Source organism: Ursus americanus, chromosome 24 (assembly GCF_024610735.1).
Source record: "Ursus americanus isolate L20-20 chromosome 24, mUrsAme1.1.p, whole genome shotgun sequence".
Taxonomy (NCBI): Eukaryota; Metazoa; Chordata; class Mammalia; order Carnivora; family Ursidae; genus Ursus; species Ursus americanus.
Genome location: NC_142150.1, coordinates 14,257,980 through 14,281,476, shown reverse-complemented (window position 1 = coordinate 14,281,476; position 23,497 = coordinate 14,257,980). Strand labels below are relative to the sequence as shown.

Sequence of the window (23,497 nt, the reverse complement as noted above, 5' to 3'; positions counted from 1 at the left end):
GAGTTTCGTTTAGTTTAGAATCATTCCTTTCCATAAATCTTACAAATAATACCAACCTATTATAGTTCCCAAGTCCACCATGTTTCTTCTCTCCTGCCTGGGCTTTTTGTATCCTTTTTTCGTAGAGTGCTAAATCCTGGCTCTGTCTACCTTCCTTGCTTGATTAGCTACAAATTAGTCTTTAAAATAAGCTCAGGTATTATCTCACACTTAAGCCTGGGTTTGATACTCTTTTTAAGTGTTCCCAGAATCCTTTGCTCCTATTCCATGGAGGTTTCCTTTATGATTGCCCATTAGCTCCTCTATGTAGACGTTGTGGCTTACTCATCTTTTTATCTCCAATATCTGTCACAATTCTTGGCACTAAATCTGGGCTTAATACATGTCTAAAGAATGAGTAATGCAAAAGAAATGGGAGGCACCGTCCTCATTGTGCTTCTTATAATTTAGTATCTACATGGCAATATTTGTCATGCCAGGATGGGCTGGATTGAGTGCAATGCAAAGTGAAACCAGACTACAATTGATTCTTTAAAAAAAAGAATAACCAAGTGGCGAAAAATTAAAGTGTTGGAATTTTGAGAAATGCCAGGCCCTACAATGAACCGTCAGCGGTCGGTCCTCTACATCATTGTGGATCATAACGTCAGAACTCATGGAACTCTGACACGTGCTGTTGTCGTCCACAGACCTGCCATCGCCGACACCTGGTATTCGCTCTCCTACCTTTACTACAGTGCAGTGGGCTGCCTAGGATGCATTGCCGCTGGAATAATCATTAGCTTCCTAACAGGTTGGTTACATAGATGCCTCTCTCTGGGGCCAAGGAAGACATGGGCTAGTCTCATGCACTGGAGGACTCGGTGGATGGCTTCCTGGTGTGATTTTGGATCTACTGCAAGAAGCCCTTCTTCCCAGACATATATCTACTCTCTCCAAGCTGATACCCAAAACCATCCTCCTGAAGATCATATACATATCATTATTAATATATATAACATATATATTTAATTAATTCTTTTTTATTTTTAAGAATTTTTAAAGATTTTATTTATTTATTTGAGAAAAAGAGTGAGAGACAGAGCACAAGCAGGAGGCGGGGGAGGGGCAGAGGGAGAGGGAGAAGAAGACTCCAAGTTGAGCAGGGAGTCTGATGTGGGGTTCCATCCCGGGACCCTGGGATCATGAACTGAGCCAAAATCAAGTGTCAGATGTATAGCTGACTAAGCCACCCTGGCGGTCCCACAATATCTATTTCATAAAGATTAGATATGTTTTATAATCTACATAAAAATGTGCCTAGTACATAGAAAGCACTCGCTAATAAATAAATATTATTAAGAGTAGTACAATTCTATTAGGTTGAATGTCTTTTGACAGAGTGACATAATGTCAGGAAATATATCATTTAAACTTCAATTTGGAGCTTTAGGAATCTATATTTTTGTTATCTTTAGAAAGAAATTTGAATTTGGAAAGAGCTTGTGGACAGGCACAGTGTCTGGTACATAGGAAGAATGTGATCAAGGTTATAATCGCTACTCCACTACCCCATGGACGGACATTTAGACTAAACCGGCTATTGAATTGAAGACAGCCATCGAATGAGATTGGGTATTTGTGAACAGTTATCATTATACCAACATTTACAAAGGTTTTAGTCAGGGAATATTGTCAGCCTTTAAATCCTGGTTTGAATGTCAATGTGACTGACTCGTACTCCACAGCAGGGTTTGAAGGAATGGGGCGCTGGACAGGTACGTTTTAATGATTGGAAAGGAGGTGTGAGGCAAGTAGAGACTAGCTGGAGGGAATGGGAAGGTATTGCTCATTCAGGATGCTGGGGTGGAATGAAGAAGAGTAAAAATAACATTTTTAACTTGACAAATGATGACTCTGATGACCTCCAGTATATTTGATGTGGCTGAAAAAGCAAGAGTATTCCTAAAGGAAGAAATGATGACTCCTGCTCTCCCCCGCCGGTAACCTACCAAAGGATAAGAGTAGAGTTAAGGAGGGCACGTACTGCATGGTGCACTGGGTGTTATACGCAAGTAATGAATCATCGAACCTTACATCAGAAACCAGGGATGTACAGTATGGTGACTAACATAATATAATAAAAAAAAATTAAAAAAAAATAGTTTTCCATAATCCGTATTTAAAAATAAATACGGTGTCTCTGCTTAACTCTGTGTCTGTGAGTTTGCCTGACCTGACAGTTCCTGGATATTGAAAAACTATCCCCCCACTCACATTGAGCAGTTACCAATTTCTGTCTATTAACCAGTCAGGCCTATTTCCACCCTTATACTAAGAAGTGACTTACTTAGTAAGTATACGATACTTAAATCCTTAACGAAGCCTTGGAAGCACGCAATCACCTCATCCGTCTGTCCTTACGTTAATAGGTCACCAGAGCGGCAAGGATATTCATCCACTGCTGATTAGACCAGTTTGCAATTTATTTTGCTTTTGGTCTGAGAAATACAAAAGGCTGTGCTGGTGTGGTGTTCAGCATGATGGTGGGACGGAGCAGGTGAGCTGATGTTTGAACTTCTGAAAAACAGACAGGAGCTCAAAGGGATTCCCTTGATGCCCATTTAAACCATCTGCAAATGTGGGTGCGAGAAAGGAAGACAGTGAATGTTACAACCCGAATCTAGTTTCAACTTCAGTTACCCCAGCTAATTAGCTTTTGAGCATAGAGATGTATCTTTGGGGTGAATTGTTGGCATTGCGAGTGATCAGTTTCCAAAATTCCTTTTAACCCTTCTGGGGGTGAAGTCTAGGAAAAATATAACAATGAACTTAAGAAATAGCAGGAAGATCAGTAAGTGAAGGAAGGGAAGAATGAAGGGGGGGGGTAAACAGAAGGGGGAAAGAACCATAAGAGACTATGGACTCTGGGAAACAAACTGAGGGCTTCGGAGGGGAGGAGGGTGGGGGACTGGGATGGGCCGGTGATGGGTAGTAAGGAGGGCACATATTGCATGGTGCACTGGGTGTTACACGCAAATAATGAATCATGGAACTTTACATCAAAAACTAAGGGTATACTGTATGGTGACTAACATAACAATAAAAATTATTATAAAAAAATAAAAAGAAATTTAAAAAAAGAAAAGAAAAGCAATAAAACAGGGGGCAACTGCCTAGTATCATGGTGAAAAGCATAGTCTTGAGAGCCAGCCCTGGAGAGAATCCCAGTTCCGTATCTTACTTGCCTTGGGTAAATTGTTTCACCTCTTCGAACTTCAGCTTTTCCCTGGGAACCGGGAGGAGATCGCTCAGTGCCATCGTGGACACAGACGTCTCTAGCTCCGTGAATGTAAATACAGAGTCAGATTGACTGGGGGAACTTCTTAGGTAGAGAAGCAGCAGGATGCACACCTTTCCTACCCACTGAGAACTGTGCTTAGACCAGGCGGGGCTAGAGACATTGTCCAAGTATCACTAGGGTCAGAGCAGCCAAAGACCACCAGGAACAGCCCTGTGCTCAGACCAAATTGGACTTACTGACTTGAAGCTGCTGGGGGCGGGAGTGGGGAGAATACCAGGGAAGCAGGCAATGCTACCCTTAAGAGGAGGGATTCTGGACATGACTTTTGTAAGGTTTGGGTTCCCATTGAAGGATTCTGAGAGGAGTCTAAGGAAGCTGAGAATGAAAACAAAGCTATCTGGGGCCCATTCGGTAAGAGAGCAATAATCTCTTAGTGTTGTTATGGCATTTGACAATAGCAGGACCTTGGGAGATGTAATGTTTCTTGTTAAGTTTGCAAATGGTCTTATCTATGCCTGACCTCTTGGCCTCATTAAGTGCAGGAGTGCTTTTTTTTTATTTTTTCCTTTTAGTTACGGCTTATTAACATTCTTTCAGTTTTAGACGTTTTATTCTTTTAGTACTCTAGAAGACAAACTCTTCGCCCCCATCACATCACCTAGGTTGTTGATCGTTCTCCTTCCTCCAAATACCATAATAACATGTATGTGAAGTAAAGTTGAGCGTAATAGTTACTGGAGTGAGGGCAGCACCATCTTGACAGGCATTCAGAATGTGAAGGCAATCTATTCTTCTGAGAAAGCAGCTGATGCAGCACTGTATTGTTTGGATAAATGGATTTTTGAGGAAGTTCTAGAAGGAAATAATCAAGTTATTTACTGACTTACAGACTTATGTTCCTAGGCAAGAGTTTCCTGGAATGAATGATAAATCTTGTTGATAGAAGCAGCTTCTGTTCTCAAGGCTGAGCTGAGAGGGGGAGGGAACACTTAGTGTGTCATTCGTGAGCTCCTTTCCTGAAGAATGACAGTAGGCAGCTTCTGGGGGAGTCTGCCTACAGGTGCCCCCCTTATGATCAAGAGGCCCTGCTCTTCACAGGAAATAAGGGCACCTCCACCATCTGAGACACAGGTTTGTCTCTCGCCAGGAGATGAGACTACTACCTTACAGGGTTACTTTACTAATGGAAAGATACACAATATTCATTTCTTCACACGGCACAAGATATATTGCGAATGCTCACGAAATTGTTCCTTCTGTTTTTATTATCTTTAGAAATAGTACCTACATGGACTCAGTCATCATACTCATCAATCAAGAAATGCATTGTTTTCATATTTACATGTCATTTGATTTGATATCCTATCATTCGATCATATCCTACCATGTGAAGGGGAGGCGCTCGGCAAGATTCTCTCTGTGTGACTTGGAATACAGCAAGATAACTCCCTAATATGTGTCTTTTCATTTTCCTCAGGAAAACCTTGAGAATGGCAGTTTCTGGAAACAAGGGGCTGAATCAGTCTTGCAGAATGGACTCAGGCAAGAAAACCTGGTCCATATTCCAGGCCATGATCCGAAGGACAAAAGCTACAACAATATGGCGTTCGAGAAGATTACCCATTTCTAACGCATGCATGCAAGTACAACACACACACACACACACACACAAGCACATGCACAAAAGCACACACACAGATACATAGTCTGCATCCTGCTTGCCAGTCGGTTAGTACTTGTATGGAGTTGTCACTGCTAGAAGGAGGGATGTCTCATGTCTATTTATACTTCTTATGACTGTTCCCCTGGATATTCCCAGGATATTCTTTGGAAGACCCCAACTTTCAGGTGAGAAGAAACAGCCCGGTCTTAAGTGCCCTGGCAACTTCTTCCTGGGTTAAATTAGGACTGGACGTCACCGCAGTGCAAAGGGTCAGTCCCTTTGCGTTACGTCCTATTAAACTTCAAGGTGTTTTGTTTTGTTTTTTGGTAGTTCTCGAACCATCACGTGTCTTGGAGTTCACAGGCAGAATGTGGAAGAGGGTATGCATATTAAATGCTTCTCCATCACTGCTGATAAGATGAAGGCGTGCCATCCACCCCGACCCCCGTCTCTCGCATGGATGGAGACACATTTCACATCGCCCCACACCGCGGTTGCAGTTGGAACACTTAACTGCCATTAGCCCCCTCACCCTGCGCCACCCATACCCCATACCCTGAAGTCCTCTTCCAGTCATTTCTGCTCCTCCAGCTGTCCTGACCAAGCCTGAGGAATAATTTTGCTCAGCACAGGAGACGGACTGATAAATCCAGTTGGCGCAACAATCGTAACTGAACACGCTGCTCCCTTGGGCTCTTGGTGTTGTAGGTCTTTCCTTCTATCTCCTTACAAAGAAAAGTTGATTCTGCTCAACAGAAGTCTAGAGCCTTTCCCAGGGCCGAGTAAAGAGGATCAAGGAATGTCCTATAGGAGGCTGTTAGGAAAGCATTGTGGAAAAGAAGCTTGCAAATAGCTTACCAGCCCAGAGATTTCACTAGCCATGGGGTCTTTGGCGCAAAATACCTCGCCCACAGGATTTACGCTATACTGATTCAGCTCTGACGTGCAAGCTCAACGTGTTCCATCAGGCTAAGGTGACAGAAGAAAAGATTTAAAGGGTTGCATTCTCGAAAATAATTTTTTAAGTTCTAGAGTAAGAGGAAACTATAGAACAAAAGTTTTTTTTAAAAAAAAATGGAGAGGCAGTGAAAGCTTTTTGGAAGAAGCAATGAAACAAAATCCTTAAAAAGTAAAAAAAAAAAAAAAAAAAACCGGTGCCACAGGGGCTAGATCCGAGGGAAGATAGTAGGAATAAGCCGGCGTCTCAGTGTCGGGTACGTTAGGGCAGGTGTTAGATATTTATTTTGGTGCCCAGGGAAGATCAAAGGCCTGGAAATAGTATGTCAGCAAAATAAAAAAGAAATGGTCCGAATGAGCATGGATAAGAAGCCCCAAAGGCTATGTTGTTTCAATGTAATCCAGGAGAAAACCTTAAAAGAAGCATGAGATAGGGAAAAAATTATGTAATTAGTATTTGTTATCAGGGAGAGAACATAGAAAGATGATGGGGGAAAAAATCAATGAAGGAATGAAAAAAACAACTGGCGTTCATGAGCCACAGCCCAGGGCTTGCCTTCTCTCCCTCCACCCTCAATGGGAGAGGAGAATAGAGGGGGGAAAAAGAGAGAATTGGGTTGTGGCTTATAAGGGAGATGAGAAAAATACATTTGGAAAAAGGGGAAAGAAGTAAAAAGTAAAAAATATGTTTGGAAAAATATCTGAAAATGAGAAGGAAAAAAATCATGAAAATGAGAAATGTCTAAAAACAATTTTTGAGGTCCAGCAAGCTAATGAAGGTGTTGATCTAAGGATTTGCAAATTGAAAGGTGCAATTATTTTCCAAATGATTTAGTAGTTAGGACATCCCTATGAATTAGAATTTCGAGACTATATTAGGTGAATGTTGAAATCTGGGCCAAACCTCATTGGTTTAGTTAATATCTTAGGACCGGGAAGGGAAGCAACAACTCTGAGAATGAGAATTTGATAAACAGTAGCCATTAGATGTGTGGTTTCCTGCCCCTCTCCCCGCCAGGGGAATGCTTTATTGACAAATGACCCATTATTCACTTTAAGGAAAAGATCAATCAGTTACCACCCCTGAACCCCACCTTCTCAGCACACCCCGTCAGAGATTCTAATGGCAAGAGCGTGGATGGACAGCAATCCCTGAAGGGTGTCTGAACTGATCAGTGGCCACTCAGGCATCAGAGAGCACATCACAGTCTGATTTTGAGCTGACGGCGTCGGCCCCAGGAGGTCCACAGAGGCCTGCACGAGGACCCGGTCTCTGCTGCTAAGAACCGGCATGGGGCTGCCCGTCCAGACACACCAGGCACGGGGGACCCGGGTGAGAGACACACTGCTGGGGTACGTACGTATGGAATACATTTCAAGATTTTGAACTTTCACTTGGAATTACATGAAGACAGAATGTACCATATAATTCTTCATTTTATTCACAAATTGTTCTCACAAATTATCCCACAAATGTTTCCCTGGGACAGCACTTTCCCCAGAGAGTTTTTTAGGACCCTTTTTCTTTCTTTTTTTTAGTCACTAATTCTCTTAGCCTGGAGCGTTATCAAAGCATAAAATGACTTACAAATGGAAGATATTATTATTATCATTATTATTATTATAAAAATGGCTCTGCCTTCTCTCATGTAATGGAACCTATGACATTCCGAGTTAATATTTTGAGCGCTTGTAGAGGCCGATATAGGGATCCCTCCTCATTCTTCCTAGTTGAACAAATATGCGAAAATCTAAGGCTTCGAGTAGAGCGCAGATGGGAGTTCCAGGGAAAAACCATCTTCTGCAGCGTCCAGGAACCACCTCTGTCGTGTGGCTGAACGGAAAGGAACCGTGAGGCGCGGTCATACGTATGTTCAACTCCTTGGCTGCGCACACCTCTCCTGCCCTCACTCCTCCCGCGGAGCATCAGCTCAGACTTGTGTCAAGGTGCCCAGGGCAGTATAAGATCTGTCCAGTGCCAAGTTCAATCCAAGCCACGGAAATGGCTTAAACCTGTGGCTGATTTTGCCACGGAACGAGCAGGGAGATTCTCAATAAATGGGCTACGAATAATGAGTTCTTGGGTGGCCTGAAATCTGCCAAACTTAATGCCGGTCTCCATCTTTTACATTCAATCACAAATATTGGTAAAAATGAAATGCAAGGACCTCAGTTGTCTCTTTCATTCATTCTGAGGAATTCGTTTGGAGAACTGATACTTTGTTACCATTGGGAGCAAGAAGCACAGCTTATTCACCGAGGGGTCAGACTGGAGGCAGACAGCAAGTTCTGACATAAATTATCTCGGGAATTCTTGGGCAAAGCTTTCTAAAGTTTTGTTTATTACAAATTAAGAGGAGCAGAAGTTGCCCCTACTTAGTAGGGCTGTTGCAAGGATTTATAAAGGGAAATCTATCAACTAGTTAGCGCGGCGACTGGCCCCCGTGAAACATACTTGTTAGTCTGCCGTATATGAAGAAAGTGACACTCCTGACAGTATTCATTGTCAGTTACATTGGTTCACTGTTTCTCTTTAATTTTCAAGATACTGGCTTAACATATGAATTACGGAAGCAGTTTAAGAATTAACAAGAACAAGATAACCTTAAGCTATAAACTAAAAGTCATGCCATGAATTTCCAGACGGTAGCCTTTTTTAAAGGCAAATTTAAATAAAATATGATTTTTCCGGGAGCAACTTTTCTAAAGGTCCACAATTCTTGAAAAAAAGAAAAAAACCCACTGTTATAAAGATAGACAAGTTTATTACTGAAAAATGCAATATTCATAGTTATGATTTGTTAAGTATTACGTTTGTACATGTAAATGGCATCTCAAGCCCTGTGTACAACTCAGTGCACACTTAACAGCGATTGTGATTTTCCAGACGACAACAGAAGGGGTGAGGGTTTTCCCTTGTTTAATTCAAATAATATTTCTTGAATAGATATTTCATTCTTTTGTGATTTCATGGGGTTCTAGCATTTCACTTTAAAGAGAGAGAGAAAAAAAAAAAAGAAATAAGCCACACACCGGGGGGCTTGCAAACAATATTTCAAAGAGAATATTACTGAAATATCTTCATGGTATTACAATCTTACTTAAACATTCTTACAAAGATCAGATCAGTGAATAGAAAAAAATAGAACAGTTTCCTTTTAATTGTTCTCCTAGAAATAAATTGTCTCAAAACATTACAGAAAGTTTAGCTCTCTACGTATACATTTGTATAGTTAGAAATCTCATGTGCAGAATCTCAGTATTCCCAGGTAGCTGGGTTTACTGTAAAGTTAGCCTCTTTTACCCAACATTAATAACCTTGAAGTATAATTTATTTCCAAACAACTAAAATATAATTGATGTTACCAATGATATTAAAATGATACAAAATTTTAATCAAGTGTAACTTGTAATTAATACTCATCTAATGGGTTATTTTTATTTGTAATTCTTGGAAAGAGTTAATGCTATTATTTCTTCCTCCATTCCAATCTCCTGACCATATCAATCTAGATTTTCACACACCTATGTGAATAACAAAGCCTCATAAACCCACTTTTCTAATACTGCACTTCTGGTATTTGAAATATCAGCTCTTCAGAAGACAGAGTTAAACATATAAATATTTGGCTACTTAATCAACATGGCCCTTACTTGGGGTGTCCGGATATCAGTGGCTCTCTCATTATATTCTCATGATGAATTAGAAAAATAATTCTACTCTGTCATGGAAATGTTAGTTGATAATATTTCTGTATATTAGTGTGAAATTTAAGATGACTTTTTTCTATTTCCAGATTTTATGTCTTTTTCATAGAGCCATGAAATACTAAATTTAATGCTGTAGTTATAACGACTCGACTTTAAGAAAAATGTCTGTAGGATGAGCATAGATATAGAATTAAGATACATAACAATTTTAATTATTTCTTTTAAAAGTAAGTTCAGATTGAAGTATATTTAAATGATCAATGTGAATATTTTCTACAGGTGAGGAGCAGGGTGCAAAATAATTATCCACTCTGAAAGCTTTTATAGAAGCCTAATTGATTTAGTCAGGTCTACCAAGTCACCAAGTAAACACATGTCACAATAAGTTTTGACATACTATATAACATGACTTCTTCTATGTATTTTGGATAATGCCTATATTTGGGCTGCTCAGGGGCTTAGGGCACACATACACACACCCACACCCACACACACTCAGAAGTAACCATGAAGAGGATTTTATGACTTAATACAATAGGCCACTATAAATCAAGAAAAACAATATATAACGGTGATGTCTTTCATGGGCCTTGGCCTATTTGTCCTCAGGAATTTTCAGAAACAACCATTCATCTCTTTTTAAAAAATGTTAAAGCAATTGTGTACACAGGTGTTTTGAACATCCAGTTCCCCATTACAGAATCTGCTTTGACATACTTAAAAAGCTAAAAATAATTCCATGTAGTATATTGATTCAATGCCCTAATGTAATTACCACATAAGAAAATCAATGAGCAATCCACAAATTGTTTATTTATACCAGCGTAAGACGGTCAGCAGCATTTGTAGAGGCAATGTAATTGCTTGATTTGCAATCTACATCATAATGGTTTAAGTACCTTTATTGTTAACTATTTTCAAGAATGCTGACCTTAAAATTTTATTCAATCTATTTCAACAGAGCAAATCTTCCTTAAATTGGCTTTAAAACTTCTCATGAGAGTGTGGAAGGAATCCTTAACGATTAACAATCTACTGTATATAATTTGATTTGCAGAGGAGTTGCAGACAGTAGAAAGAAAAAAAAATCGACATTTAAGTTCATCTGGCTAAATATGCAGTTGCAACATAATTTCTCCTTTGAAGAACAAAAATGGTTGGAGAAATCCACTCTGTCTCTTCCCCAAACTTCCTCTTCAATTACAGGACTCCCTAGGTCTTCCCTAGCTGAAGAATACAATATAGAAGCCGATAGCCACACATCCCAGGAAGGTAAAATTGCACATATTTTTAAGGGCATTTTCATCTTCAGCATTGAAAATCGAGATGTTTATTCTTTGGCTGGAGTTGTCACTGAAGTCTAAGCTTACCATATTTAGCTTCGTAATCTTAAAACAGGTAAGAAAAAAAAAACGAGGAGAAAAAAACTTCATTTCTCTGAATGTTAAAGGATGAATGAAATTGCAGTTGTTTTTCAGTCAGAAAGAAGGCTGGGTGTGTGCACAGCAGAGTCTGAAATAGGATTTGCAAAGCAGACGTTTTTTGCTCAGGTAGGAAAGTCCCTAAGGCCCTTCCACCATCCACCAAACATTGCTTTGACAATTAACTTTGCCATCAGGCTTTTCTGGTCACTCAGTTCCCTTCTTCTCACTTAATGAAAAGTGGGAAAAGCCTGCTCATACTACTTGTTAGAAAGATAATAAACTTAGCCTAATGTGGGGGCCCTGGCTGGCTCAGCAGTAGAGTGTGTGGTTCTTGATCTCAGGGTTGTGAGTTTGAGCCTTATGTTGGGTTTAGAGATTACTTTAAAAAAATCATCATTAAAGAACAAAACAAAACACTTAGCTACTGTGTTGAGTGGCATGGACACTGACGAATAATTATAAAGGGTTTGAGGCAGTTTGAAAATCACACGGGGCTAGCCATCCACATGACAATTATATTTTGTGGGGACTATCTAAAGAGATCTCATAAAATTTTGCTTTTCAACTAATAATTTAGGAAAATTTTGCCTTCTGAGAGCAAAGAAACTGTTTTCCCCCCACACAGAGAGAATTAAGATGAATACTCTGAGGAAGTCAATATTGGGCCTATGTCTGGAAATTTGACTCCCTTCCATCTTAGAGAAAGAAACAACATCCACACAGCTTACTCTCTGGTGTATTCAAGCCTTGCTCTCGGGGCCAGCTGGGTGTGGAATCAAGAGGCTTCACCTAGGGAGAATTGTGCTGGGCACACACCGGTACCATCATATACAACAGTGAGGCTTGGGGCACCTGAGTGGCTTGGACGGGTAAGTGTCTGCCTTCAGCTCAGGTCATGATCTCTGGATTCTGGGATGGAGTCCTGCATCGGGCTATCTGCTCAGCGGGGAGTCTGCTTCTCTCTCTCTCCCTCTGCCCCTCTCCACTGCTTGTTCTCTCTCAAATAAATAAATAAAATCTTAAACAAACAAACAAAAAGATCAGTGAGATTTGACGGATAGGCTTCTTCTTCCAGAAAGTAGACTTTGATTATACAAGAAATTGGAGTTGATCCTAAGCATGAGTCTCTTTTCTACCAACCTATCTGCTTTCATTTTACTTCCCTGGAAAAGATGCCTTAATGCGAATGTGGCTAGAACACAGTGGCTATAATACTTGTGTTTTCTAGAAAGAAAACCACCAAATGCGGTTGTGGGTGTGGTTTTTCAGAGGAACCCAAATGGCATGTTCAACTGAAGGTAACTTATCACCATTACAAATACACAAATCCCAGGTAGCAGGAACCTAAGTCTGATCAATAATTCTAGCTAACGCCAAGTCAATAAAATACGTTGGACTACATATTGTTGGCATATTTCAGTTTGAATAGAAATGCCTGTAGGAAAAGTCACACTTTTCTATCAGAAGCTAGGTATTTTAGGCCATTCCTAAAAGGTTCTCTGTCCTGAGTTACTGAGAACACCAGAAAGAATACGATGTTAACTGATTACCTGGGTAACATCCACAACTATTCCTAAAGCCTGTTATAATATTGTGATTTGGGGGAAAATGGAATGGAAATATCTTATGACCATCGTAGGACTGAGTTGGGCATATCTCACAGACAGTAAGTGCACACACACACACACACAGCACAAGCACACACACCACACCCTGGGCCTCTGTCTACCTGCCCCCAGTTGACAGACTAACGAATTCAACCATATCAGCTAAGCAACTCTACAGGCAACCTGGATTTTCAATTTTGACCAAGTTGAGAAAAAATGGGCAATTTGGTCACCTCTTGATGGCAGTTGGCTGCAGTGCCCCTAAACGTCCTCGTCCCTGGACACGAACTTTATCAGGGCTAAAATTCTTAGCCTAAGGAGGTTTTCAAAGTGATTGGCGGAGCCAGCCCAAGTGTGAAAAAGAAAATGCTTCTGTCTGATAGAAGCATTATTGTCTTCTTAAGAACAAATCAAGCTTCCTCTCCCATCTGTTTCTAGAACAAAGCATTATTAAAATCAGTAGGATTCTCCATCTGTACACTTCATATGCAAATGCCTTGATGATGACAATGAGCTTATCAGAAGACAAACAGCCAAAACTTTGTAGGAGTGGAACAAGGGCTTGCAAGACTAGGACACTATTGCCTTTGGAGCTAAAGAGTGAGCAATCCCGTCTCCCCGTACCCACCCCAACTTCTATTTAAAAAACAAGCAGGATCAACTTGAACATGCAAAATATAGGAAGAAATATATCACATAATTTATTGAGTGAAAAAGGTTCCTTTTCATTCCGTTCTACAACACATTGTGCTAAGAGTCATTTTGAAAGACAGTGCATCATTCAGAAGCTGCGTGTCATCATGCTGTCACTCAGCAGCGTTTTATTGAGAAGGGCGTGCACAGACTCAGACATCGCAAACTATGTCGGCTACTACGTCGAGCGGTTTTCCACACACTGTACTGGGAAAGTGCTACAGCTTGGAACAACTTGTCAAGGCAGACTGCATGCACATATATATTAGATATTTGCTTGAAAAGACAACGATTGAGAATAAGAAAATATATAAGCAGCATTCATGTAATACAGAATTCCTGAGAATAGTGTGTGCTATATAAATCTTTGAGAAATAATTTGTATTCATATGAAAACCATGATATAAAACATTTCTCTCAACGAAAGCAGAGTGATTTAAAACTCACATACTGTGAGGGGGCTGCCAACATTTTGCCATCAATAACGATGAAGGCAGAGCTAGGTTCTACTGCATTGTTTCACAAAAGGAAATTTTCAGATAACTTTTTCATTGTTTCTTCTATTTTTCGATTGGTCTGAGAAATTACCAGAGAAGGCAATGTCTAAATCGATGTATTATTATTTTTTTATTAAAAATACCATTCTCTTTTCATGTTTTTCTCTCCAGGCAATCAATACAATTTAAAACTCTGATGGTGGTATTATAAAAATAACTCAGAAGGAACAGAAAGAATTCTTAAGGGCATGGCTATCATTATTCTTTGCTCTACTGCAAGACGGATGTCTTTGTTGTGTATCCCTAATTTGGGAAATACATAAATGTTAGGTTCATTTATGTCTTCAATAAGCATACAGAGTACTTATTCTCAGGCATGGTATGCATTTAGCTAACAAAGAAAAGGAAATGCTACAGATGCTACAGAAATGGAGGAGTTTAAAACTCCTTTGTGTAGTTAGTGGAATTAGTTGCTATGAATATGCAGGTGGCAGAAACAGAACCTCCGAGGAATCTGAATGGAAGAGTCCCATGAGACAAAGGCATGGGAGGAAGTTCAGAGTCCCAGGTCCTACCCCTGGCTCTGTCAGAATCAGAGGGCAAGTAGGGAGGTATTCCTGACAAAGGCAAACCAAGGAACAACTATGATCTATCACAGCTTTTCCCTGCAGTAAAAGAAGAAAAAGTCAAAAAACCATTTTCAGTGTCAGAATGATAAAAAGCAGTTGTCTAATAAGAGAAACTTTTTAATTTTCTTACTAGAGACACGCTAGCATATATACAAAGTAGCTTTATTTCCTCTGTCTTTAATCTGGTCTTTACGCATTTTGGAAATAACTGTGCTTTGTTTAATTGACTGAAAAACCGGACAAAGATTATGAATCATATATGTATGTATGTATATATGTGGATATGTGAGTATATGTCATTTGCCGCCCCATTCCCAGGGGAGGAAAACAGATTTGTTTTGATTGCTTTGCCAAGGAAAGGAGTCTTGATTTCTTCCAGTCTTTCCCTCACTTCAACTCTCCTCTTCCTTCCCCTCCCGCTCCCATTGCTTATGCCTCCACCAGGCTTTCTTTCCTTGAATGCTTCATCATTCCCACTTCATCTGTCTGTGAACACCAATAACAAACAGAGCTGACGCGGAAATAGCAACTCCACAACAAAGCAAAATGATGTCTTTCACAATTGACTTGATCTTGATTTTGAGAGAGTTTTCAAAAATCAACTAAATTAGTCTATCAAAGAAACAATAACAAGAATCTCCCCTCATCGAAAAGAAAATAAAACAAAAAATGTGAGGTTTTTTTTTTTTCACAAATAATATAAATTTATATTCATGCATTGTTTTCATTAGCTCATGAACAAAAGTGCACATTGTTAGAAAAGCTTAAAGTTGTTGCAAAGCATTTGGCTTCTGGTTTCCTGAATATGAGTCACAAGTCACAATGGCATACTATGTAACTGGTCTCAGAGCTGCACAAAATGTAACTTGCATTACATATTGCCAAGGTGCAAAGGTACAAGGAAAACCGACATATGTACAACATTTCAAGTTATTCTGTTATTCTGTAAGAGTTGTTATAATAAACCAGGGAGGAAAAAATTAAAAATACTATAAAACAGCCCTCCATGGTAAAATACGGATGAGTGGTATTCTAAATGATATGAGAATAAACGCCCATATTTTTTAAGTATGTGGCTCTATTGGAATTCGGTTGTTTAAAAAAAGGCAGTGCAACTTGTTCTGCCAGTGACACAACACGTTTGAATGTAGCCAATGCAATAGAATATATTTCAATGAATGGTATTCTTTTTAGAATCTTAGTTTTTGGTTTGACTACTAAAGGTGGTGTGCAACAATTCCACTGCATAGTCAGTGTAAAGCAGCATAAATTCCTTGTGGCACAGACCCATAATCTCAGCAAGGAACAAGAAAAATTCCCCAAACCTAGAAGCTGAAGGGACACGGAATTCTGGCAGCAAAGGCAATAACTGATTTAAGTCATTCCTAGTAAGTCATTTCCTCTAAGTATCTCAACTCAACCCAAGGTTCCAGAGTATGTGATTGAAGACCACACAAGACTTTTGGCATGCCTGGCTTATGAACGTTTACATGGAAATCTGTTGCTAGAAACCTCACCATCACCCTTCCCGTGACTGGGCAGCTGATGGAGGTGATGAGCTCCCGTGACTTGGCAGCTGATGAGACTCCAAACACACAACTCCCTGAGGCTGGGTCTGAGAATTAGATCCTGGCTTCCTGCACTGTCAATCTAACCATTTTTTAAGGTCATGAGTCCTGTATTTTTCCCTAGAAGCCTGGATATTCCAAATCCCAGAGATGGCTGCGATGCATTTCCAAGTAACATATCATACATATGGTTTGCCAGGTATGCTTTCCTCCCGGATTCCGCCTAGAATTTAAAGTTGCTGTCATTCCCACTGACGCTATCGCCCCTCTGGGCAGCAGGAATCAACTAAGGCCATTCGTGGTGAACAGGATGACCACTTTTTCTCCGTTGTTGCTGCAAATGCTCTAGCTCAGCCTCGTACATCATCTCTTGGACTAAGTACTTCTCCCGCCGTATTCGGTCATACAGGTTCTTTGGTACATCTGGAATCAGGTATGCGATGAACGACTTGATCCCAAAAACAAGGTGCTGCAAATTTCAGAGGGGAAAGTGCACTTTTCAAAGATTCTGGAAGGCCAGTTATAAAACAGATCATAAACAGTGTTGTGTTTGCCTTACAGTCAAGCGTCAGAACTCAGGATGTACGATCTAGAATATTAACATTTTCAGAAATGATATTGGGACTACTTACATTGTTGCTTTCAATCATGTATTAGGAGACAACAGAATTTCTTCCTCTTCTGGTGCCATATGTTGATATCACTTTATAACCATCGAATGAATCTTAAGTTCACATCTGTAAAATCCTTATATATTATGCAACCCTATTATGCCATGCATTTTTTTTTAAAGATTTTATTTATTTATTTGGCAGAGAGAGAGAGAGCCAGCAAGAGAGGGAACACAAGCAGGGGGAGTGGGAGAGGAAGAAGCAGGCTCCCAGCAGAGGAGCCCGATGCAGGGCTCGATCCCATAACGCTGGGATCACGCCCTGAGCCGAAGACAGATGCTTAACGACTGAGCCACCCAGGTGCCCCGGCATGCATTGCTATGCACGGATGAGAGATCACATCCAGGGAAAATTCATATCTGATAGATTGTAATCACAGGGTATAAGTCGCACAGAATACAGTCTCTCTGGGATACTGGCATTGGCCTCAATGTCCAGCACATGCATTTTATAGAATTTCTATTCTAGTAAGTTGAAATACTGTAAAATATTTTGTCTCTATTACATAATTCTTTTATGATAAAGATGTACTAATTTTTAAAAACGGACTGACAAAAGTATTGTAAATAAAAAAGACAGGATAAAACCCAAAAAGTAATAAGACTGTGGTAGAAAGTTCAGAGGTTGAATGAGACTACCTGTGTTTGAACCATGCCCTGACACTCATTAGTTGTGTAATCCTATGGAAATCACCTATGTTCTCTGTGTCTCATCTCTAAAATGGTGACAGTAATAATATCTCTTAAAGGTCGTTATGAAGATTAAATGAGCAAATACATGTGAAGGGCTGAGAGAAGGGCTTGATGCATTATAAGCACCTTATAAATATCATCTCCTATTATAATAAATACATCCTTTCTCTTTTCCCGTGGAGGAGAGTAGATCTTCCAATTGGTCAGAAAAGAAAAGAAGAGCTGATACTGATAGAATTAGGATGATAAGTGGAAAAAACCCATTTACCTACAGTACTTCGTGACAATGGTCTCTCTATGTGGACAGGAAGAATTCAAGGCACTTTTAACTGGGTTTACTGTGAGTGTCTCCGTAACCTGCACTGCGCAGGAGATCACGGTAAAGCATATTTCCCATAGAAAAGAAGTTCAGGAGTCTCTTTCCTGATCAAATATTTGGTATTCACAGAAATATCCAGCAATGGGTCTCAAAAGGTATAGAAATAAAAATCAAAACCATTTGTTATAATTTAAATTAGTGAAGAATAAGCACTGAGTCCTAAACAATGGCAATAAATGACCCTGTAAACTGATTTCCCTAGAGAGACTGATATGCAAAGATGATTCAGTATTTTTAAAAAACTATATTTTTAAAAAGCTAAAGTTTATCATTTATCAAGGCAAGTATATAACTAGGCATAGATGCCAATTTTCTTAAACTGACAGAATTTATCTTAAACAAAAAACCTACAGCAAGAATCATACTTAGAAAAACAAAATTGGAAGTATTTGTATTAAATTTGGAAACAAGACACAACTGCTCACACCACTGCTATTCAACACAGTGCTATTCACTGAAATTTCCAACAATACAGTGGGGCAAGCAAGAAAAAGGAGGCATAGACCTTGCAAGTGCAGAGACACTGGCAACTTGAACTATCCTTTGAAAAGACAATCTAACAGATTTAACAGACAGAAGAGTAGAACAAGTGAAAGACTTAAACAAGGAGCTACACATATTTTAGAAGGACCATTAGAAATTTCAGCAAAAATCAATCAACTCATCATGGAGGCTAAGATAGTATTTATAACAGCAATAAAAATATCTACAAAGTTTTCGGAAATAAGAAGGAATGAACAAGCAAGAGAATATTTTAAAACCCAATTAAAGGATATAAGAACAATTTGAATAAATGTCATGTTTATTAATGAATCAGCACAGATTATGTAAATAAGTCAACATGTGCTTTCTATAAATGTAATTCTAACCATAACCCCTGTATGATATTTGGGGGAGTCTGAAAATGGCTTCTGCAATGTATATGCATGATTAATAACTCTAAATAGCTGAGGCAATTTTTAAAAATAAGAGCAGGCTTGGCAAGGGTGGGAAGTGGCGGACTTTATCAGATAAACCATGGCATTTAAACGGTGTGACAGTGAACAGGAATAGACAAATGGAGTAATGAAAACAGAACACTGAGGCCAGGCGTACGCCTACTCTAGGGACTTGGAATATTACAGAGGTGGATTTACAAATCAGTGGATAAATAACATATTAGTAAACAGCAGTACAAAAAACTATGTCACTATATAGAGAATAAGACAAATAAGTTTTCCCTCAGATGCTATGAAAAGTCCTGACATCTTTAGGATGTGTGATAGGTAAGACTATAAAATTAATAGTAAAAAATACAGTAGAATATCCTTTTGATCTGGACATAAGAAAATTTCCTGAAGAAGTTAGACCAAAAAAGCCAAAACCTTAATAGGAAAACAATGATGGGCTTGATGACATCAAAATTAGACACTATTTGTTAATAGATAAAATTAATAGGTTATGGACAAGAAAAGGATATCTGGAGTGTTTATAACTGGTAAAGACTGGTTTATAACTGATAAACATGTAAGAAAATACTGAAATTTGGTAACAAATAAACTGGAAACTCAGCCAAAAATAGATCAAATTTATAAATTGACAAAAAAGGAAACCAAAATGGCTTTCTAGTAAAAAAAAAAAAAAAGTGATAGTCAATGTCATGAGTAAACAGATTTGAAAAAATTAAAACAAAATATTACCTTACTCTTATCCAACTGCAAAATATTAGAAATTCAGACAACAGGAAAATCTGGCAAAAATCTAAGGGAATTTGGAGAGGGACCTGTCAGTATTATGTGAAATCTAGTATGCATATAAATAATTCCACACTTGTGTATAATACTCCTGAAAAACCCTTAAATAATGTTCAGAAGGCAACATGTCCAAAATTTCTAATAAGAGATTTATAGAGGTAGACAGAATTATTGTAGGCCTAAGTACACACCCATGGGGACTATGGCATTTAAATTCAATGAACTATCATACTCAGTAGACAGAAGAAATTATCTAAATGTGGATAGACTTCTCTCTAGATCTAAAAAAGTAAAACAGGTAAGAGATAAAAATGAGTTATTACATAATACCACTGAAGTAATTTTGAAAAAAGAACATTTAAAACAATATATATATATATATATATATATATATATATATATATGTATATTCAAATAAACATGTGGAAAAACTTCTGAAGAAAAGAGAGTGGGTGCTTTTGGAGTAGGTGGGTAATGGAATTAGTAATGAGGAATGAAGAAGAAAAGATAAAGAGGGAATCGTATGTGTCTACAATGACAGGTTGCTGCGAGTCCAGACATTTGACTAAGTCTGTTCACTTGAGTTCCAAAAGAAGATGAAGAAGAAAAAAATGTACATTAAAAACACAATAAAAAAAGACTTCTCAGAATCACTGGATTGGAAATACGCCTTAACCTCTTATGCTACCTGTAATAAAGTAAAAAGTCACACTTCATCAGGAGACATTTTTATAGGCTCATGAAGTCATTAGGTAATAGAATTTCATCCTGGAGTAAACCTTAGAGGTAAGCATTTCATTTTACGGATGAGGGATGTTTCAGTACAAAATTTGAGATATTTTTTGGAGCTCGGTGGAGAGATATATCTGCCTTTGGGAAGACTTTTCCCGAAAGTTTTCAATATGGCTACTTTTTTTCTCTCCCTAAAAAACAGATGCATTCCAGGTTTTTCCACAGAACTTGGTGGTACCTTAGGGAATACTCAATATATCCCCGCACTAAATTCCTCATTGTATCAAGCTTCTTATATGTTAAGGAAGGCAATAATACTTTAGCTGCTTCAAAATTTCTTCACAGGACTACAGTCTAATGTCAATGGCTCTGATAATCGAAATCTATGCACGTTCTATGGACGTGTTCTCAGGCATTGTTTATTCAATTATGTGCTGTCCCTTAGACAAATACACATGTGGTCAACTGTAATTAAGTTGATTAGCAAATAAGTTTCTCCACCCTGATGAACAAGAATAGATTCTCTCCTCCAATGATGAAAACCATCCTTTCTTTCAATGTGCTTACTACAAGGCTCAAGGTTAAGTTTTCGATTCAACTATTAATAGCCTCTATTATCCAGTTTTCTGGTATAAATTCCCACTGACATTATTCAGCTCTTGCTTTTTTGTATATTGTACAGCAGCTTCACCGTATCTAAACCTTTTACTGTGATATACAAAAGTCTTTTTTTGGAAGTCAGTGAGGAGCTACTGTATCGAAGAGTCAACTGATGTATCAGTCGGAGAAGCGTTTACCAATAGTGACTTTATCAGCCTGTGACTAACCTCGAACACGATAATGAAGGCCAGTCGAGCAGCAAGGATATGCCAGTATTGTAAGGTGAATTCATAGGGTTTGGAACTCCAAGGGGGACCTCTGTAGTCTCGGTACCTAAAATCCACAAGACAAAGAATTTGAGGAATAGAGACCAAAGTGCAGAGGCTCCAAATGTTTTCAATTTGCCAAAACCCCAAAATGACAGTTGAAATGGGCTCATCGGCGTGTAGAGAGAGGAGATGGGAGATGAAAGCAGGAAGCAAAGATAGCTATAATTTATAAGTACCTGCAATAACCAGATTTTCCCATACCAAGCTCGCTCAGGTCAAAGAAGGATAGGCTATTGTTGACATATCCCTTTAAACAACTGGGAGAAAAGAAAAGCATCGTGTGATTCAGAGAGACATAAATTCCAAGTCCAATTCCTTCATTACACATGACAGGATTCAGTAAGTGCTATGATTCCTTCCATCTTAATTACAAATTCCTAGCAACTCAGCTCTCTGATTCTATCTCCTAACTTCCATTAATCTGTAATTTTACCCCAATGAGACAGAATCTTGTCCACTGTTTCCTTGCTTTCATTTGGCTTACGTTTATTAAGTGTTTACTATGCACTTGGCATTGTGTAAATTACTTCCCATGCATTAAAACTCTATAAATGTATGTTTTATAAATATAGACGCATATCACACTATCTGGCTAACTGTAATTAAGCAGCCAATTGATCAACACGTGTTTTTGTGATTTATTAACTTCTTCAATATATATTTATTGAGGACCTATAATTCGTTAGAAAACTTCCTAGACAATTGGTATTTGACGATGAACAAAACAGGTTAAAATCCCTGTCCTGGTGGTGAGGTATTAAATTGTGGTCAGAGTTAACTTTTACAATAACCTTAGAGCTTTAGAACATATATATTATCATCTCCATCAAAGAGATTAAAGAACTAAGTTTTACAGAGACTAAATAACTTTCTCCTAAGCCTATAATTCTCAGAATTTCTGATCTCAGCTAACCTTTACATTTTTAAAAATTATTGAGAATCTCAAGGAGCTTTTTACAGAGAGGTATAGGCATTGGTATTTAACACATTAGAAATTAAAACAGAAATTTAGAAAATATTTACCTATTAATTCATTTAAGATACTTTATCAAATCTATTACATGTTGATATAAATAGCACATTTTTAAAGAAAAATAGCTGTCTGTTCCAAAAGATGAAGTGAGAGGAATGACATTGTCTTACATGTTTGCAAATCCTTTGATGTCTGCCGTAATAAAAGACAGTTAGATTCTCACATCTGTTTCTGTGTTAAATCTGGTTGCAATGTGTTGTTTTGGTTGAAGAATAAGTAGAGAATCTGATAATTACATAATTAAGTACTTGAAACAAAGGATATTTTAATAGCATTTCAAGTAATCATTGATATTTTTCATTGACATTACACCAAAGGTCTACCTGTGGTCTTTTTTTTTTTAATTTTATTTATTTATTTGACAGAGAGAGACAGCCAGCAAAAGCGGGAACACAAGCAGGGGGAGTGGGAGAGGAAGAAGCAGGCTCCCAGCGGAGGAGCCTGATGTGGGGCTCGATCCCAGAACGCTGGGATCACGCCCTGAGCCGAAAGCAGATGCTTAACGACTAAGCCACCCAGGCGCCCCACCTGTGGTCATTTTTTAAAGTTTAACTGCAATGTGGAGTCTTAAAGTATCAATAATGGATTTTACATTAAAACCCACAGGTCTATCTTGTACTTTGAATTCATATTTTATCCATGCATGATTTTGTGACATTAAATATGGGTCACTTGGGAAATATGTGTTTCCCGAATTATGCAGATCTTCCAAATGTTGGTATATTTTTACTATAGACCATGAAAATCATAATTGCTAATATTACCACTGATTTTTATCAGGGAAAAAAATCTGTAAGTACTGGGAACCTTTCAAGCTCAGTGGTAGATAAAATTATCCAAAATTCTGATTTTCACTTCAAAACTTGAACTTTATTAAAGGCAACAAACACTGTCAATTATTTTCCCTCAAGTGACAAGCTGGTTTTGTCCATTTCTAGAAGACTGCCTCCTAAATACCCAAGTCTGAATAATCATAGTTTATCTAGCAATCACTATTTCCTGCTAAAAAATTTTTGTGTCGGGGCGCCTGGGTGGCTCAGTCCATTAAGTGTCTGCCCTCAGCTCAGGTCATGATCTCGGGGCCCTGGGATTGGGCCCCACGTCGGGCTCTCTGCTCGGCAGGGAGTCTGCTTCTCCCTCTCCCTCTGTGCACGCATGCTCGCTCTCTCACTCACTCACTCTCAAATAAATAAATAAAATCTTTAAAAAAAATTTGTGTAGTCTGCAAATCCAACAGTCATGCAAGTGTTCTCCTCTGAGACGACCATCACCACACTTTAGTGTGTAGCAGAAGAG

General features: G+C 38.7%; 2 protein-coding genes across 3 annotated transcripts in view; one reads left to right on the top strand and one right to left on the bottom strand.

Moving 5' to 3' along the window:
- Positions 1 to 8,927, top strand: part of SLC5A12 (solute carrier family 5 member 12) — a 47,779-nt gene extending 38,852 nt beyond the window's left edge. Inside the window, exons 13-15 of the mRNA XM_045808601.2 lie at positions 690 to 793; positions 2,412 to 2,539; positions 4,761 to 8,927. Of these exons, the coding sequence (XP_045664557.1) occupies positions 690 to 793; positions 2,412 to 2,539; positions 4,761 to 4,913 (385 nt within the window). The 3' untranslated portion in view covers positions 4,914 to 8,927. The remainder of the gene's footprint in view (positions 1 to 689; positions 794 to 2,411; positions 2,540 to 4,760) is intronic.
- The window catches only part of ANO3 (anoctamin 3), a 396,077-nt gene continuing 379,902 nt past the window's right edge, over positions 7,323 to 23,497 (bottom strand). For both annotated transcript variants that reach the window (XM_045808600.2, XM_087855357.1), the window contains 3 exons: positions 21,345 to 21,425; positions 21,067 to 21,172; positions 7,323 to 16,501 (listed from right to left, as the gene is read on the bottom strand). In XM_045808600.2, the coding sequence (XP_045664556.1) occupies positions 16,319 to 16,501; positions 21,067 to 21,172; positions 21,345 to 21,425 (370 nt within the window). In that variant the 3' untranslated portion in view covers positions 7,323 to 16,318. The remainder of the gene's footprint in view (positions 16,502 to 21,066; positions 21,173 to 21,344; positions 21,426 to 23,497) is intronic.